Source organism: Uranotaenia lowii, chromosome 2 (genome assembly GCF_029784155.1).
Source record: "Uranotaenia lowii strain MFRU-FL chromosome 2, ASM2978415v1, whole genome shotgun sequence".
NCBI classification, from domain to species: domain Eukaryota; kingdom Metazoa; phylum Arthropoda; class Insecta; order Diptera; family Culicidae; genus Uranotaenia; species Uranotaenia lowii.
In genome coordinates this window covers 556,995-576,882 of record NC_073692.1, presented here as the reverse complement: position 1 = coordinate 576,882, position 19,888 = coordinate 556,995, and the positions used below count along the sequence as shown (strand labels likewise).

The 19,888-nt window shown below is 39.9% G+C and overlaps 2 protein-coding genes across 2 annotated transcripts in view; both read left to right on the top strand.

The window, feature by feature from the left end:
* LOC129741085 (zwei Ig domain protein zig-8) overlaps positions 1–12,472 on the top strand; it is a 67,063-nt gene extending 54,591 nt beyond the window's left edge. Inside the window, exon 7 of the mRNA XM_055732786.1 lies at positions 3,850–12,472. Coding sequence (XP_055588761.1) covers positions 3,850–3,989 — 140 coding nt within the window. The 3' untranslated portion in view covers positions 3,990–12,472. The remainder of the gene's footprint in view (positions 1–3,849) is intronic.
* LOC129748182 (uncharacterized protein K02A2.6-like) lies at positions 6,971–7,954 on the top strand. Its single transcript, XM_055742692.1, has one exon. It carries the CDS (start codon positions 6,971–6,973, stop codon positions 7,952–7,954), a length of 984 nt encoding a protein of 327 aa, XP_055598667.1.
* Positions 12,473–19,888: the final 7,416 nt, after the last annotated feature.

Here is a 19,888-nt window from a genome sequence, read left to right as displayed (position 1 = left end):
GAGTCACCCCAAATGATGTTAGGAAGGCGCTATTAGAAATCAACGAGCGTAAGGGAGCAAGCCCCGATGGTCTGCCCCCGATTTTCATCAAGCGGTGCTGTGACTCTCTGGCACTTCCGGTAAGCATGATATTTAACAAGTCCCTGGAGACATTTACCTTCCCTAAACTCTGGAAAACTGCTGCAATCACTCCCATTCACAAATCTGGGAATATACATCTCGTAGAGAATTACAGGGGTATCTCTATATTGAATTGCTTGGCAAAGGTTTTCGAACTCTTGGTATTCAACGTAATGAGCACTGTTTCTTCACACATTATCGCAGAATGTCAGCACGGTTTTCGCAAAAAGAGGTCAACTTTATCAAATTTGATGGTGTATGTTCCCTTCGTCAGCAGCTGTCTTGCAAATAAAAAGCAAGTGGATGCAATATACGTGGATCTTGCCAAGGCGTTCGATAGGCTTCCCCACAACCTCTTAATCGACAAACTTGATAGAATGGGTTTCCCAACTTGGCTGGTTAAATGGCTCGAGTCATATCTTCGAGGCAGAATTGCCTTCGTCAGACAGGGCCACATCAAATCCCAACATTTCACTGTTCCTTCTGGGGTCCCCCAAGGTAGCCATCTAGGTCCTCTCCTGTTTAACCTATTCATGAACGACCTTTGTCAATTAATTGGTTCTGAATTAGTGTTTTATGCAGACGATCTGAAAATGTACCGCTCAATTACGCATTACTCAGACTGTTTGCTTCTTCAGCGAGACCTCGATAATCTAATGCTCTGGTGCCAAGTGAATGCGATGGAAGTCAACCTAAAAAAATGTAAGATTCTTACGTTCACCAGAAGCAGGGTTGAGATTACCCATCTGTACACAGCTGATAGCGTCTCTCTTGAAAAAGTTGAGTCTATTAGGGATCTTGGTGTAATTATGGATAAATCTCTGACATTCAAGGAGCATTTAGCTGTAACCGTGGCCAAAGCAAAAACTGTGCTGGGATTTCTGGTAAGGAACACCAAAGGATTCAGTGACATTACCACTCTCAAAGCATTATACTGCTCACTCGTTCGCAGCGGTTTGGAGTACAATATCCAAATATGGGCACCTAATTCAATTGGAGGGCTGAAACTACTTGAGTCAGTTCAGAGGCGGTTCCTGCGATACGCGCTTCCAAATTTACCATGGAATGAACCTCAGCGACTTCCCTCCTACCATGACCGATGTGGAATCTTGAATATCGAACCAATCGGCTCACGTGTTGTGCTGCTTCGTCGTTTGTTTATATTCGACGTCATATCCGGGAATATAGATAGTGCCAGTCTTATCGAAAGGATACCGTATCATGTCCCATCTCGTTCCCTAAGAAATTTCGAGCCGCTAAGATTAAACAATTATGGAAGAAATGAATTTTATAATCCATTTGACATCTCTTGTAGATTGTTCAACCAAGTGTATGTGTATTTTTATTTTAATATAAGTAAGGATAGTTTTAAGCGTAGTTTAAGTAACCAGTCTGTATGATATTAAGTTATCGAAGACCGTGAACAATAAAAGCCGAAACAGGAGGCATGAAGGGATGAAAACCGAACTGTCGGTTGGGTTCGCTACAGCTTAAAGCACAACATTTTCGGCAACGCATGCTTTGAGCCGATTGTTCAGATACAGCCTGTGTTCCCGTACGTGTGCGACGTAGCCGAAGCGTTTCGATTCGTTATCGATGGTACAGCAGCAAACCGAGTGGTGAGGAAAACCGAGACAGTTTGTTCTGCAAGGAATAGGCTGTCATAGCAAAGCTGTACTTTTCGGAAGCCTGCCCTGGGAACGTACGTTGCCGAAATCCAGTGCTCTCTACAAACTAAATCCAGTCATCGATGAGCACGGTGTTCTACGAATGCAAGGACGTATTGGCGCCTGCGAATGGGTGGATGAGGCCACGAAAAACCCAGTTATACTCCCGAGGCAACACCACGTAACCAACCTGTTGATCGTGTGACTACCACGCTAAATACCACCATCAGATTCATCAAACCGCATTGAATGAGATTCGACTTAAGTACAATATTCCTCGCCTCCGCTCCGAACTTGATCGTGTTAGAAGGAACTGTCTAAGGTGTAAAATCCGCCAAGCTTGTCCAAAGCCTCCAGCTATGGGTAATCTTCCACCAGCCCGATTGACAGCCTACCTGCGACCCTTCTCGCCACCGAACAAACGTACATATTGTCAAATAAAGGTCGTTTTAACAAATCGGAAAATTCTATTCCTCTGTCTGTCGCTCACGCAACATGTTTATTACTAATGATGTGTATTTTGATATTTGTCCCATCGATTACTACGATGAGACTAATCTCAACAGATACTTGGGTTCAAACAATATTGCTCTCTGAAGGTCCAAAGTAAAGACTCGATTAATTCGTTTTCATCCTTGCCTAATCCTCTAGAAAGATCTTTGTTATACGGATATCTCAGCATAGAAAAATAAGTGGTAGGTACAACAAATTGTACCTAAGACCTACAAACTTTGTCATTGCTCCACAGGTAAGGGTTACATAAATACGTTGTCATCAAAAAGGTGGAACAACACCCGTTAGCATAAAGTCGTACTAGTTTAGCGAGTGCACTTCAATTGACCATGAAACTTACTTTAGAATTGACTTTGGACAAAGTTCAAAATTTATAAATGATGCCTTTCCGAAAGTGAAAGCGCCAATCGTAAAAAAATAAAGTACCTATCGTATAAGCATAATCGTTGATATGGGGAGAAGTGCCTTCTACGCACCGCACGTGTTTTTTCTTCATCCGCGAAAATTTTCGATAATTAAACATTTTCATTTTAGATTCAAATGAAATTATTCAAAAGTGCAACAACCGGATTGGGGAGATAAACCATATACATATGTGTGAAGTGACCACCGACCACCGTGGGACAGGGGAGAGTTAGGATCGTTCTGTGCGAAAACAAAATTAGTCAATCAGGGGCAACTTCGCGTGCTTAAGTTTGGTTCTTAAAGCTGATGAAAGGAAGTTCAGCATTTTTTCTTCATTGTATTGACTTAGCAATGTCTTATTTTCTGGAAATGTGCAATTCAAAACGAAGAATGGGAAATAAAACCCACAACTGGTTGTAGTGTTTTCTCTATTCACGAGTGCGATTGTGTTTATCCCAACACCGAATAAATGTTTTCGAAATGCTTCTTATGCAGGAGCAAATGTGACGTTAAATTGGATCAATAGCGTGAAAAAAGAAAAAAAATATTGTGCATTTAGTGAAAACATTAGAACTGATAGTTTCTGAAGGTTCGTTGAAAATGGAGAATCATTTTTTCTGATTGAGACTTATGGGTTGTTGACGAAAAATGTGATAATCAGTGGCTTACTGCGATCGTAGACATGAGCAAAAAAAATGGTGGTTCTTTTCGAAAACTTGTACCTAAATGAATGAATATCGCTTGAACTATTTCAATTGACGAATAAATCAAGAGTGTCCGAACAACTGATAATGGCAAGCTAGGTATACTCCAAGATTTCATCATATATATTTTATAAGTCATGAGCACAAAAGATTTTTTATCACTAGAATGCGAAACCGATACTGTGAAGTTGGAGCTGAGCAAATCATTACCGAAATATTAAGAACCGAACGAATTTTTAACGTTGTTATATCGACCATCATCTCAAATGGAATATGCTTTACTTAAACCTACATTAAACCTACATCGATCAAATAACATTCAACAGCCATTCCGACCCATCAGTATCCATTAAATCAAAATCCCTAATTTCTCACCTAACTAATGCGTATCAATCTCTCATCCAAACCCAAACAACAACAACAAAAAAACCCCTGCCTAGGTGAGAACCCGGCCGCAATGCAGCACGGCGGCGGATGTGGAAACTGGCGCCCTCTGACCAGCGGTGGGACAATGCTGCTGGCCCTGCTAGCCCTCGTCATCATGTGTGGCCCCAACAGCAGCAACATCAACAACCGGTGACTGTGGATTAGCTGGTAAAGTGTGGACAAAAACAAAGTTTTTGTTCGTCGTCCTCCCTCCTGGTGAGCCAGCTGGTGCCGTTCGAGTCGTTGGACAGTTTCGCAAAACTTTTCGACGTCGTCGCCACGCACAGCAGCAGCAGCATCAGCAACGGCATCTGTTTGATTAGGGGCTAATTATGTCGAGCGTCGAGAGGATTTTGCAGCTCCAGGAAACATCGGGGCAAAATGTGGGTGTGTGTTTGTGAGAGTGAGTGTGAATGTCCTTATATCTACAATACACATACATAAACAACAACTGCTAAACTAAGCGATTAAGCAAGCACTCTAAATATAGCCAGTCACACATCACGTCACGTCTATCTATCAGCGATATTTCAGCATCTAAGAACCGAAAAAACCGACAGCGGAACCGATTAGAGGCATTGAGATTTGATCGGAACTTGCATACATGTTTGTACTGAAATTTAGTTTTTTTTAGTAGAATAAAAATTGTTACAGAAAGTCAAACTACAAAACTGTTCCATCTCGAATTTAAAATTACAAATTTCAGCATTTTGATTGATTTTTTTTTAAACATATTGTTAAAAATGTGAGAGGAATTAAATTCCAATCTAAAATCAAAATTTAAATTTTTATTGAAGACTTTGGATGAAAATCGAATTTGAAATCATAAATTTTCAGTTCAGTTCAGAGTGATTTTTATGTTTAAAAAAAAATTCACCCACTGAGAGTAACAAAATAGCACTACCATGATGTTTGTCTCTTAGAAGATGTAGGTTGTGATTGACAGTCGTCTGAATTTTCTTCTACGAATTGTTCTAGATCAGTGGTTTTCAAAGTGGTTCTTATCGCCCCCCTGGGGGGCGTTGAAAGCCTCCAGGGGGGCTGTGAGTGCAACTTTGAAATTTGGGGGGTGATGAGGTCATTTTTAAATTCACATTTTCACAAATTACAAAAAATCGTGGAACTGATGACAACATGCCCAATAGAGTTCCCCAAATGACACAACTTTTGAAAAAGTTATGCGCTGCAGGCTTAAATATTCCTAGGCCTAGTACAAGGTCTCATGCCAAATTTGGGCCAGATCGGATCACGGGAAGGGGTCGCTCAACGAGCCTTATGTTTGTATGGGATTTTAAGACATTTTGTTTGGAAGGAGCATGAAAATCCAGTTTTTCATGAATAACTTTGGTCCCCTTCGTCAGATTTCTTTTGAAACTATGAAAAACATTTCATCCGAAGACTGCATTTCGATTCTAGTTAGGATTAAAAAGTTATAAGCTTAAAAAAATAGCTATCTTTTTTTAGAGTGATATTCATCACTTTAAATGAGAGACACTGCTTCGAACATTTTGACGCAGTATAGACAGTGATGAATATCACCCTGAAAAAAGTTACCCCATTTTTGAGGTCTTAAACTTTTTTATCATAAGTCAAATTGAAATGCAGTTTTCGGATGAAATATTTGTCATAGTTTAGGGTGGTTTAGGCTTTAAGAAAAGCCGTTTTCAAAAGAAATCGGCCGATGGGGACCAACGTTATTCATGAAAAACTTTTCATGCTCCTCCCAAACAAAATGTCTTAAAATCCCATACAAATAAGGCTATTAAAATTTTAGCTGAACAAACCCGTAAACTGAACGAGATAAGTTAATTCTGTGATGCTGAAACATAAAGATACATCCAAGATGGCTCTTGGATAACTTCCTTCCAAATGATTCGATGTTCTACAAAATGCATCGCAGCAAACATTTGTGACCTAACAGAATGTTAGTAAATAATCACAATCATATCGGTTTTAATGATTCTGTGGATATTAAACAAAGTAGGAAGTGTGTTGCTCAGAATGGTAGAACATGGTGCAGCGAAAACGGCTTGACACCCCGGAAGATTGCGATACGGCATTAATTAGAATCATGTCGAATTCGTACAGAAGTGCAGTTCTTGAATCGGCGAATGAGAGAATTTTTAATTTTCGTACGAACCTTGATAAACCACATGGCTAGCAGCACTTTTTACATGATTTGCCTTCGATTCGGGAGTGAAGTTAAGCAGAAATTTTTTTTGTAGAGAAATGAATCCAACTTAGATGAAATTTCAGGGACTAGATAAGAGAAAATCGATGTTGAAAAACATGCGAAAAAAATTCGCCTTGTCTCCCGGTGAGACTTGAACCCACATCTTGCGCCTCTCCGGGGCCCATGTATTAACATTCTACTATAGGAGACCAACCTAGCGTATGAATATTATACTGGTTGAGTGTCGATGTCTATCGGAATGAAGGGAATAGTTCTCCCATGTGATCATAATCATTTTTCTTGGTCTATTTCTATTCCCATCATTTCATCTTACGGTAGTTGGAATCAAGTTTGGACATTTTTAAACACGGCAAGATTTGCATTGCCTTCTCATATCCTGCACGGGTTGTCAGTTATGATGAGAAATGATGCGTTTGCCGGATTCATTTCTCTACAAAAAAAAGTTTCGCTGACTGAATGGTTGAGTCAAGACCCATCTCTGGGCCGCAATTTAAAAAAAGTTAAGCAGAAACTTTATCCACTTTCAGTGAATATGATGAGGCGTTGCTGGATCCAGAGTTTATTAACTCTCAACTAGTAAAACAGTGGTTTGGCGATAAAGAAATCGCAGTTCAACCGTGGATAAATTTAAAGAAATCTTTCGATTGCTTTATTATTACCATCCGACTAGTAGGCGGGTGTTTTCCCTACTAGCATAGCAACCAATTGATCACTAAGGAAATTCAACAAGTGAAAATTTAGTTCATTCCAGTTTTGCCTTTTGTCGAATAAAGTCTACTATTATAAACAGCTCTTTCATTTATGAAAGTACAACATTTTGCCGACCAGAATTGAAGAACGCACGTTTTCAATCAACGGAACATGGCACCACCAACCGAAAGCTCAAGATTGCTTGGAATCATCATGGAGCAAAATCGTCAGATGCCGAACAAAACCGACAGATGGCTGAACAAAACGCTCGTTTGATGGCTGTGATGGAACAATTCAACAATCAAGAAGCCCCGGTCCGGCCAGCAAGCGGTCCAGAATTCATCATCGAGTCATTGGCGTCAAACATCAAGGAGTTTTGCTACGATCCCGAAAACGGTTTGGTATTCGATCGATGGTTCCAGAAGTACGAGGACATGTTCCTGAAAGACGGAGAAAATCTGGATGACGAAGCAAAAGTTCACCTGCTGTTGAGAAGCCTCAGCATTAACGTTCACGACAAGTATGTGAATTTTATTCTGTCGATTCATCCACTTGAATTTTCTTTTGCCGACACCGTCACTAAGTTGAAACAGTTGTTTGGTGTTCAAATATCACTATTCAACAAGCGATTTCAATGTTTTCAACTTACGAAGCACGGGGAAGATGATTACGTTACCTACGCCGGAATCGTGAATAAACGCTGCGAAAATTTTGAGCTGAACAAAATCACCGCAGATCAGTTCGAATCCCTAATTTTTATTTGCGGTCTACAGTCTCCGAGGGAATCTGACATCCGAACAAGGTTGTTATCGAAGTTGGAATCCGAAGGCAAAGGGGAATGTAAACTGGAAAGCCTGATCACCGAATGTCAACGTTTACATAACCTCAAATCCGACACGGCTGTGCTGGAGCAGAAGCAACCAACGACAGCTTCAATCTGCGCAATCGACCGGAAAAAGCAGTCGTATCAACCCGCTTCATCACCGAGGGAACCGTCAAGCGTCCCAAAGAGTCCTTGTTGGCAGTGTGGAGACATGCACTTTGTACGTGATTGCTCATTTTCAAATCACACGTGCAAAGTCTGCAACGAAACGAGCCACAAGGAGGGCTACTGCAATTGCTTTTCGGCGAAGCCGAAACAGAAGAACAGAAACAGAAGGAAAAATTCAAACCAAAAGTCAACGGAGTTTTTGCTATCAACCGTGGAAGCAGCGCAGCGTCAAGAAAGTTCCTGAATGTCACCATCGACGGAATTATGTTACGTATGCAGCTTGATACAGCGTCTGACATCACCATCCTCTCCAAGCGTTCGTGGCAGGAACTTGGCTCACCACCCCTCCTTCAAACCGGTATCCAAGCAAAAACCGCATCAGGAAAACCCTTCAACATCATTGGTCAGCTGCATTGTAACATCACTCTGGACAAGAACACAAAATCTGGGTTGTGTTACGTGACAAATCAAAACTTCAATCTTTTCGGTCTGGACTGGATCGAAATGTTTGATTTGTGGTCACTTCCTCTCTCCAAGTTTTTTCCATCCAGTTCAAACCAGAAAAGTTACTTCGGTCCAACGATGCAACTCAACATTTTCGGAAGTTTCCAAACCACGGCACGGACGACAGAAACTGACTCGTTCTCATGGACATGTTGGGATTGCCTTCACCGAACCAGCAGGACATAACACCATCACAGCATTCGGAAGTTGTTTCACCAAATCGGAAACCGGTACCAACACATCAAGAACCGCGTTTCACTGCTCCTATCAACGAACCAGAATCCCAGCTCGACTCAACCATTCAAGCAGATGATCAAGCTGAATTCCCTGGGGACGTTGAAGAATGGAGTCCTTTACAGCCAACCACAGAACCTATTCTCTCATGTTCCAGACCACCACGACTTCAACGGATCAGAATGCCATCAAGGTTGGAGCCATACCTAGTATTCTGAGAATAAAGAAGGAAGAAATATTACCATCCGACTAGTAGGCGAGTGTTTTCCCTACTAGCATAGCAACCAATTGATCACTAAGGAAAATCAACAAGTGAAAATTTAGTTCATTCCAGTTTTGCCTTTTGTCAAATAAAGTCTACTTTTATAAACAGCTCTTTCATTTATGAAAGTACAACACTTATCCTGTTGTTCGGTATGTATTTTGGAGGAAAAAAGTCCAGCACTATCTTTTGTGAAATCTTATTTGATTTTCAGCAAAATTAGTTAATAATGTTTGGCGCAATTTTGTGGAAAATCCAGAAAAATCCCATAGGAAGATCTCGACATATTTGGAAATCAACTATTTGATCCTTAATAGCGTCAAAACGTGAGCAAGAAATATGAATTGCAATTTTTTCTAAATTCTGAAATGCTATATATTTGACGACGCAACGGCCAAAAAAATTCTGGGGATATCCTTCATTGATCATTGTGAGGCGTTGTTGGAACCTGAGTTAATTTTCCAGCATGATTTGCAACGCCAAATTTAAACTCTCAACTAGTAAAAAAGTGGTATGCTGATAAAGAATTTGGAGTTCAACAGAATGAAATGAAAACTTTCGAATACCTTATCCTGTAGTCCGGCAGGCTTTTGGTAGATCCAAAGCCCAGCTAAAATTCGAAAATGCTAGGAAAATCTTCTATACTCGAAAAACACATTCTTCTGTAAAATCTAATCGGATTTTCAGCAAAATTAGTTTACATGCGCAAAACTTGATGACAATCTGTAACCACTTGGTTTTTAAGATAGCATGCAACCAAAAAAAAACATAGATATCAAATTTGGCGCAAGGTTGAATCCAGAAAAGTCCTATAGGAAGAGGATCTTCACATATTTGGAAGAGGATCATTCACATAGTGAAGAGGATCTTCAAAAACTATTTGATCTTTATCACAAATCATGAAGCAGGAAAATAGGCGTAGTTGATCGACTCTGTGGAGGCAAGGAAGGCAAAGGTACCTTCAAGCCCCATCTGAACCATTCGATCAAGGGAGTGGCCAAGAAGTTCAATTTTTTCTCAGGTTCGTCCAGAAAATATAAACATAGGCTGGATTTCATATCTAAAAGGAATAAAGCCTTATCAATAAAAAGAGCATCAATAGAGTCAAAGCGTAAGCAAGAAAATTAGATCGCAAGTTTCTCCAAATTCTGGAATGCTTTATAATTGACGACAAAACGGCTCTTGGCAGTTCCCCGCCCAGCATTTTTTGAAAAAATTGTAGAAGAAATAAGGACCAAACATTTTTACCAACCGAAACCAGGGTGGTGTGCTATTTTTAATTCACTCAGTTTAATCTTATTAATTTTTAAAATATTCTTCCTATCACAAAACAGAAGAAGCAATAATCAAACCGAATTCTCGAGGAAAGAAGGAAAAACGTTCAATGTATACTTTAAGAAAAAAAACTGCTCCGCCGACATTTATCAAAACAAAAAAAAAACTCTGTCACATCGAATGTCTAAACATGTAAAACTTCTTAAGCAAATTTATAAACTCTAGAAAAACATAACCAGTACACAATGCAAAAGGTTTTAGCCATTTGCAAAAGAAAATGATCGACAAGTAAAGTTTATTGTCAACGCAATTCAATACGAGTCCAAATCTATACTCATTGTAGGTAGTTTAAATTTTGCATCAATTTTTGATCCCGGTACAAGAAAACAAAAAAAGAAAATCTTCGTATGATGGTCTCAACCAAAAACTTGGTTTCGATACGAGAGAAAAGCAAAAATTAAAATCGATTACTGTTAAATTGTTTGAAAAGCAAAACTCAACACTTCTTCACGGGTGAACTTCGAAAACAAAACCAACTAAATTTGGAGAAAGTTCAATTTGACAAACTACCGATCACATTTTAAATCTTCATATCACATCGTCCTGTTGTTTTTACTACCTTGTATTTTTGAGGAAAATCGACCGCACACTATTGTAACTGTAAAAAATTGAAAAAAAACCTGCAAACTTTTCTGTCCGTCATTCAGTGCAAAAACTTATTTTTAACTGTGCTTCGCAAAATGGAACATAAAAAATCTAAAATCCAAAACTAACGAAAATACCATCCTAATGACAAAAAAAAACAAAATAAAATAAAATAAAGATCAGCTCAAAGGTTTGTGAATGTTTATATAGAAAGTAGAATATGATTCTACGCAGTGATTCTTTAGAGTGAAATTTGGAACAAGAGAGAGAGATGAATTCTTTATAACTAGAAATGGAAGAAAAGAACCGGAAGAAAATAAATCGTTGGAACTATGAGGTTGTGTAAGTGAAAATTCGATCAACACTATTTCGGTAGCACTTAATGAAACGTAAAACTCGAGTGAAATTATTAGTATGATAAGAAGTCGTAAGAACAGACGAAAAAAAAACATCTAATACAACAAAAAAGAGAAAGAGGAAATAAATACAATATGTTGATTTTGTGAACCACTATTATTAAGACACGATTTGTACTAGTGTAAGTCTACCGTAAAAAAAAGTACTAACTATATATTATATATACCATATACTAAGCTTGCCAGATTGCCCGGTTTTATCCGGGTTTGCCCGGATATTTGATGCAAAATTTCGAGAAAGTCCGGCCCGGCCCGGTTGCCCGGATATCGTGAAAAAAGTCCGGATATTGCCCGGATTTTTTCACAATTTTTACAAAAAAAAACCAAAAAAAATCTAAGTTTTTGAGTAAGTTTCAGCTAAATCGATTAATGGTATGGATATTTTCAACGGTTGTTTCAAATTATTTCGTTGATTTACTTTTATAAACCTTTAAATATTTAAGTGTTCCAAAAAGTTTTTGGAAGTCTGCAATAACATCAATAAAATATGGATTTAATTTTTTTTTGCATTTTTTCTTTGTTTTTATGTATAACAACACCTAAACTTTGCCCGGTTTTTGCCCGGTTTTTGGATTTGAAAAATTGAAATCCATGCCCGGATTTTGCCAGTTTTTTTTGAAAAAATGCCCGGAATTGCTAGGCCCGGATGGGAGTGGAAAAAATTCTGGCAACCTTACCATATACGTGTATTGCGCATCAAATTCAAAAATATATTGGGGAATTGCGAATCCAAAGCTGTTCGCTAGAGATGTGAATAGTTCGTATTCTGCTACGCCCAGGTATCGTGAGTGAAATTAGCAAATCAAAATAATGAAAATAAAAAAATACAGCTTTTATAAATATATCAACGACTTGTTATCAGTGGACAACCTACCTTAAACAAAAATCAAAACACAGACACAAAAAACACAATAACGACAACAAGAACAGCTAAACAACTAATAAAATAACCAGAAAAAAATTCATGCTAGCAATAACCAAACGAGAAAAGGTTACAACAACAACAAAATTGAAACAAGCACATTCGCCCAAATTTGTCACTCGTAGAGGTTGATGTTCGAGATTTGTACACAGTTCAAATCAAAAACAAACTTTCAAAAAAAAAAATACTTAAAATAAAAAAAATGGTAGGAACCAAAGAATATACTGTGTTTAGTATATAGAAAATGAAGCAAAAAAAAACCCAAAAAAAACACTATTTAAGAAACCAACTCCCAATATATATGTTACCAAGTATTGTCGAATTTTATGCGCATGCAGATGATGTTGTGAAAACAATTACCATTCAGATTGTTTATTTTACGATCTCCAAATAGATAAAGGAAATATGAATTTTTATAACCACATATACTTGAAAAAAAAGAAAACGAGAAAAAAAAATTATACAGTTCAGAAATACTAAGAACACACTCACATAACATACACATATTCTCGCAGTCTCACCCACAGAAAAACAAACCATACACTAACACGATCATACTCTCGAAACGTAATCACATGCATAACAAAAAAAACCCAAATTACACGTTAGAGACTAGGGAAGTGAAAGACAAACACCCTTTTTTTACTCATTTTATGATATAACGACAGAATATTATTATTATTATTATTACTTACCTTCTTACATACAACAAAACTTATCAAACTGATATGTAAAATGATGGTTGTGGTCAAAGCTATATAATTAAAAACAAACAAAGTAAAAACTACCAGATAATTCATATGACACTATATCTGAGATACAGTAATAAATATATTAATATAACAACATAGTCGACCCGGAAGTGTGTTTAGTGTTTTATTTTCGAGTTTTTTTTTTTAAGTCTACGATCTTGGTATATCACATCCTCGAATTTTTCATCAATGCACTCGAGTTAGAATGTCTGTTTTCTCTCAAGACGCGCGACTTTGCGCGGTCCACTCTCTGGAGCCACTATTTTAGCCGTTGGAGTACTTTTCGCCTGACGAGTCTCCTTTGTTGTGTTATTTCCATCCAAGTAGACAGTGGAAATCTTTTTTGCAACTCGGAGCCATTTGAAGTTTATTTTTTTTCAGGATTTTTTTTTTTTTTTTGAACGAGTGCGGTAACTGGCGTGGCATAACGTTGATCTGTACAACCCTCAAAGTACTCTGCACAGGATCCAAGAGAAGATTGACGCTACCGACGGCAACAACCTGAATTCCGATCCGGACGATCATGAGTGGACCCCATCACAACGCTACAAATCATACTGGAACAAATCAATGAATTCAAGGACTCTCTTCTGCTGGTGTTCGTTGATTTCGAAAAAAAAACGACGAGGAGTCCCAGAGAAACCAGTCCTCTTAATTGAAGCACAGTACGAGGCATTTTCATGCAAGATCCTGCAAGACGGTGTCTTGTCCGATCCTATCCCGGTAACTGCTGGAGTGAGACAAGGGTGTATTTTATTGATCACCACTTCTCTTTTTCATTGTAATGAATGAGATCAGAGATGCCAGTTTTCCTAATTTTTTTAGAATTTGTCTGATTTTTGAAGGCCCACCCTGATAACCTGATAAGCCTCGATTTTTCTCTGATTTTTAGAAAAAACACTGATTTTTCCTGAATTTTTGGATTTGACTGAATATTGAATGTTTCAGTAAGCAAAACTATTAGCAGATCCGTTCATAAATTTATAGAAATTCAGTGCTTGGTCGTCGTCAATGCGTCGTACGTCGCCCTAGCTTTGAACTCAACAACTTTTCACTCTTATCGATTCTAATCTTCTATCAACGTTCTAGCGATAAACTACACAGGGGAATAGCATTTTTCGGCACCTTGTTTTCTCTATCATATCTAGTTTTTCTAGTTTAAGGCATTTAGAAGTTTTGACATTATCAGATTTAAGTTAAATTAATCATTGATATCGTTATATTTTTTTTTACTTCTTTGTTGAAGACTGCAAAGCATTTTAACTTATTCTTGAAACTTCTTGAAAAAATATCTAAGATTCATTTTGATTTGAAAAATTCATTTGAATTCCGTTTTCAACAGATCGGTGAAAATTAATAACAAATTCTTTAACTTCAAAGTCAAATTTATTTGCGGTAATCAGAAAGTTGGTTAGTGAGTAAAACCTTTAATTTTTAAAATCCTGGATTGGTTTTGTTTAAGGAAGGGTAAAGGATGGGTTTAAGGGTGATGCTTCAATTTTCCACTCCAGATTGCACACGGTTATGAATACCATTTCCTGTCCTCTCCTTCCAAGAGTCCATAGATTTGACAAGGTTACCACGCTTGTCACTCTTTACTTTTGTGGTGAACTGTTTCTTGTGAGGTCCGTGAAATTTGGTTTTGTGTTTTGGTTTAAGAAGCACAGTAAGACTTTGAAATGTTATTTCGAAAACCAGAGCTGGTAAACTACAAAATTGCAAATTTGGTTTGTGCCTCCAAATTAGTCAATTCTGTTCTGAAAATTTAAGGAGAGAGAGAGAGAGAGAGAAAATTGTGAAGCAGTTGTGAAGTTTTGATCATTACCATTTCAAATGCATAGAATTCTCTTGGCGGTCACGCCGGATGTTCCTACGAATGAAAATCCGAATCTTCAACTCAAACGTCAAATCTGTATTGTTGTTATGGGTAAGAAACATGGTGCACATATGCGGTTACGACGCCAAAAATGCAAGTTTTTGTAATGCGCTGCCTGCGGAATATCATCCGCGCTTGGTGGCCTGGCAACTGGATCTCAAACGTTGAACTTCATCGCCGGTGTCATCAAAAGGCGCTAGAAATCGAGATTCGGGAACGTAAGTGGAGATGGCTTTGGCGCACGCTGCGAAGAGATGAGAGCAGCAGATTAGCAGAGAGGCGCTCCACACAGTTGATCACAGTTGATGAAAACCTTGGCTGGCAGCAAGTGAGCACGCTGGCTCCGGATCGCCTGAAATGTGTAACGGGTACATTATAGAAACTTAATTATTAATTTTTCTAAACACATAGTTTGGCCAAGTGATGATGTCAAATCCAATGTAGATTATTATCAAAATAAAACAGGTAACATAGATCAGATTATTGTTACAATTGTTACAATTACAAATGGAAAATCAATAGAAAAATAAAGAGCCAAAAATCATAAGTTTATTTATCAGCACCACCCCATCAATCATTAAATCAGTAAACCTCCAGCTAACGCCTTCAATCGACCGACACACTTCTCGTTGGAAGCATGACTTGGGTCTCCACCTCCTAGAGGACCACCGACCACGCTCTTGCTTTGGCGTCAGGTTAATGACCTCTTTCGTGTGCACTTTGTGCACCTAGATTTACGAAAGCAAGGGGATTGGTTTCTGGGATTCGGGTTCAGAAGGGGGAGACAAGGTCTATTCGGGAGCTCTTGGAAATAAGAATTAATTGTTTAACTTCCCGATCAGACTACGTCGTATCGGGTAGTTCCGGTTTCGAATTCGGGTTTGATCAGGCAGTCAGAGGGCTATATAGGCTCATCTACTCACTTACCACTCGTAATCAGAAGAGGAAAGTTCGCCTAGTTGATTAATTACTAGCTCGCGTAATAGTTAATTCAATTGGTAAATTGTTTAAGTTCAGCTTGTGATCCCCAACTTGGTGTCCCACTTTAAAATCAATTCTCTCTCTTAAGCCCGTACAGAAAAAGTAGTAGGAAAGGTTGTGGCCAGTATTAGAAAGGCAAGGTGTGATAAAACCCGAGGTACGTAAAAGTTAAACTTTTGAAAGTCCCTAGGTGAGACGAATTTATGTTTTGTGCTAGAACCCTCACCGGCTACAACGACCCGTAACGGGCACTAGCGACGCCTGCCTGGAATCTTCGCCGCAGTCGAGAGGCGGTGAAAGGAGAACGGACAAGACCCATCTGACCAGGCGCCCCCGTAGACGAGGTCATCCGGGCGACGTGCCCACCATCGACTCTACAGCAACACGCCACCACAATTACCAGACCGGTTTTACCACCCATTTGTCGTTGCGGTGGGGCTAAGAGTAAGCTCCCTTTAAGCACACGATCAGATTGGCCAGCTTAACGTTTTGCGGTTTCATCTTAACAGCGGTCACAACTACGAAGCGCCGAGCCACGCGGTAACCACCGAGCAAAAAAAGGTGGTTTGCTGCATCAGCACCAGCACTTCGTCCATAGCGAACTGATCGTCGAACGCCAATACTGGACGGTTGAAGCACGGCAGCAAAACCAGCGAGGTTCGCCGTGAAACAAACCCCGCTGAAGCATTAATCGCAAAACGTGAGTACTCATACAAATCCGACATGTCGCTTTAGTGATTGAAACTGTACAGTATCATTTTCGAGGCATCGCAACCTTAGCCTTTACGTTGCGTTTGCGAAGGATTAGATCCGTCACGTTTTTCCGGCGGACTAATCGGAATTTGGGAACGGACAGGCGAGCCGAGAAAAGTAGCCATTCTTTTCGCCACCCACGGAGTGGAAAACTGGAAAATCCGAAACATGTACCGGTGATCCTTCTCGGAGAATTACAAAACACCAAGCGTCTCCACCAGCATGCTTGAACGGTCGAAGCATAGAGAGAGAAATTTGAAACAATAAGGCCTTACACATGAAACAAATGTAAACCACACCACACAATTCAATCTGTAATAAAACCATGTAATTGTAAAGGAATAACAGCCTAGACCGTCTGAACCGAAATGATCGATTGATTGGGGACATTGGGAAGGGGGTTTCACGTTGTTCGTATTTTGCTATCGTTGTAGGATACCATTCCATTTTGAATTATTTACTGCGGAGATTGGCCGCGAATCCAATCACGGCTTTCTTTTTCACAGGGTATAGGGAGTAGGAGCTCGCCCGAAGGCTTACAAAACCTGGCTGCTCGCTTTGTAATCGAACAACTGCTGACTCTCTTTTCCAAGAACTCTTTGGCTCTATCTCGTTTCCGGGGCGGCTCGACAGAGTCGAAGTACGGATCCTATTCCAGAGACCCTTCCGCTTCTTCCCTAAATTAGGGAATCAAAGGAACTCACGACTGAGTCTCATAAAGCTGGGCAACACAAGAAAGGGTGGGTGGTCTTCCATTAGGAAGTGGCGCTTAAGCCACCTGCTTGCACAGGAAGCGTGATCGGTCTTGCGTTATAAATGGAGATCTTTTATCCTCAGATAGGTAGGTAGTTAGGTAGGTAGGTTGGTTCCGCTTTATTGTGACCCAGAATGTTCGATCAGAAGTGTTGGGTGGGTTCTTATCCTTATGTACGGATTGGACGTTGTTGGCCGCATACCATTCCAGGATTTTCCACCGTAGTAGCGAAATTCGGCCAGAACATCACGTAACACGTGTGAGCTGCAGGAACGACATGAGTCGTTTTGGGAGGCGCTCGTCGTAGCTTGATATTGCTTTTCTCTCTAACAAGCATATCGCCGGCCAAACCTGATATTTCTTTGCGCATTTCGACAATATAATGTTTATAAATACTTCTGCCGCCTTTCCCCTTTCTGTATCCGTAAAGAAGTGCTGAATGTATAAATCGCTAGATGATTATACTACAAAAGCGGAAATTCGTGGTGCTCGTGCAAAATTTACAAACGCCATTTCTCTGAAAACTAATACAGTATTTGTTTTCTCCCCTCGTTCAGTGTTCCGTGTTCAGTGTTCAGTGGAACTTGGAATGTTTTGACCCAGCCAGGTAAGCTGGCTCAACTTGCTAGAGAAGCTAGCCGCCTCAAGCTAGAGATATTGGGACTGAGCGAAGTCCGTTGGCCTAACACTGGAGAACACAAGACACAGTCCGTTCAAGTACTGCTTTACTCTGGCATACGAGGAAAAACACGCTACTCGGGAACGAGGAGTTGGTTTCCTATTAAGCCCGCAGGCTTATGCGGCCCTCATAAGATGGGAACCGATAAACGAAAGAATAATCGTAGCCAGATTCAGAACACGGGTTAGAAACCTTACAATGGTCCAGTGTTATGCGTCAACTGACGTTGCCGATTTGCATTAGAAAGAGCAGTTTTACAGTCAATTGAACAGCGTGGTTGAGAGAATTCCGAAGGGTGACATTCAAATCCACTTAGGCGACTTCAACGCAAAGATTGGCTCCGATAATCAGGACTTTGAGCGCATCATGGGGCGCCATGGCCTAAGACAGATGAGCGAAAACGGAGAGCTATTTGTAGAATTTTGTGACAACAACAACATGGTGATCGGTGGATCGCTCTTCCCCCATCGACCAGCACATGAGGTCACTTGGGTATCCCGAGATGGCCGAACAGAAAATCAAATTGACCACGCGTTTTCGTGCAAAGTCTTGCACGACGGTGCAGACTCAACAGCAAGCAAACTCGAGCAAACTCGATGACCTCACCGAGAGCTCCAAGGCAGCAGGTCTCAAAATCAATGTCGGAAAGACCAAGTCGATGGAAATCAATACAGAAAATCGTTCCAATTTCGTGGTAGCTGGACAACAGGTTGAGACAGTGGAGTGCTTCCAATATCTTGGTAGCCAGATTACGCCTGATGGTGGTACCAAGAGGGACATCGATACCCGGATCAGAAAAGCCCGATTTGCGTTTGCGAGTCTCCGAAACATCTGGCGGTCACGCCTGGTGGCCTGGTGCGCTTGGTGGCCTGGCAACTGGATCTCAAACGTTGAACTTCATCGCCGGTGTCATCAAAAGGCGCTAGAAATCGAGATTCGGGAACGTAAGTGGAGATGGATTGGGCACACGCTGCGAAGAGATGAAAACGAGATTTGCAGAGAGGCGCTTGCCTGGAATCCAGATGGGCATCGAAGAAGAGGCAGGCCCAAAAGCTGGTGGCGGCGAAGTCTAGCCGCTGAAATCCGCAAAGTTGACGAGAACCTTGGCTGGCAGCAAGTGAAGACGCTGGCTCCGGATCGCCAGCAGTGGAGATCTTTTATCTCAGCCCTATGCGTCGGTCAATCGGCGCCGGACCCTTAGGTAGGTAGTTCAGTGTTCCACCGTACCCGATAAAAACAAATACAAATCGTCGCCAGTATATTGCTACTTCACAATACAATTTGAGCACCTTCATCCATAGGTGGTATGAAGCTGCTACAATCTGTTCAGAAACGTTTCCTGCGATATGCAATTCCGAACTTACCCTGGAACGGCTTCCCCCTACGACGATCGATGTGGAATCCTGAAAATCGAACCAAGCGGATCTCGTGTATTACTCCTCCGGCGTGTATTCATCTTTGATATTTTATCTGGAAACATCGACAGTACCAACCTGATCGAAATGATACCATTCCACGTCCCTTCCCACGCTCTGCGCAATTACGAACCATTAAGGATGATGAATTACGGACGAAATGAATTTTATAACACCTTTGATATTTCTTGTAAGCTTTTTAACCAAGTGTATTCATGATTCGGCTTTAATATAAGTAAGGATAGTTTTAAGCGAAGATTAAAGGAAATCAGTCTGTGTGATATTGAGTTATCGTAGACCGTGTACAGTAAATAAATAAATAAATAAAAAAATAAATAAATAAATGACGATGACGTTTCTTAGCTCTGCTTTCTACAATGTTACCAGCGAGTATACAATCCCATCCTCGGAGAACTGTTTCAGTATGCCGCGTATAATATAAGGAATTATGCATTATATTTGTAACTGTCATCAGTAAAAAAAATTTAAAACCATAAACGAAACACTGTACTATTGAGATGATTATTTATTGATTGATTGATTGATTGAGCTTACATGGTTTGTTGAATATATATCGTGGTGTAAAAATAGATGCATCCAAAAAATTGTTTATTACAGTTTGGCAAGATTGTTAGTTTTTTGTTTGTTTTAGTTTAGTAGTTTGTAATTATAATATAGCACATCAGCATAGTGTAAGACTTATTGATTTC

Coding starts and splice junctions, on each gene's coding strand:
- LOC129748182 (XM_055742692.1), top strand. CDS start 6,971: ATGGCTGAACAAAACGCTCGTTTGATGGCTGTGATGGAACAATTCAAC.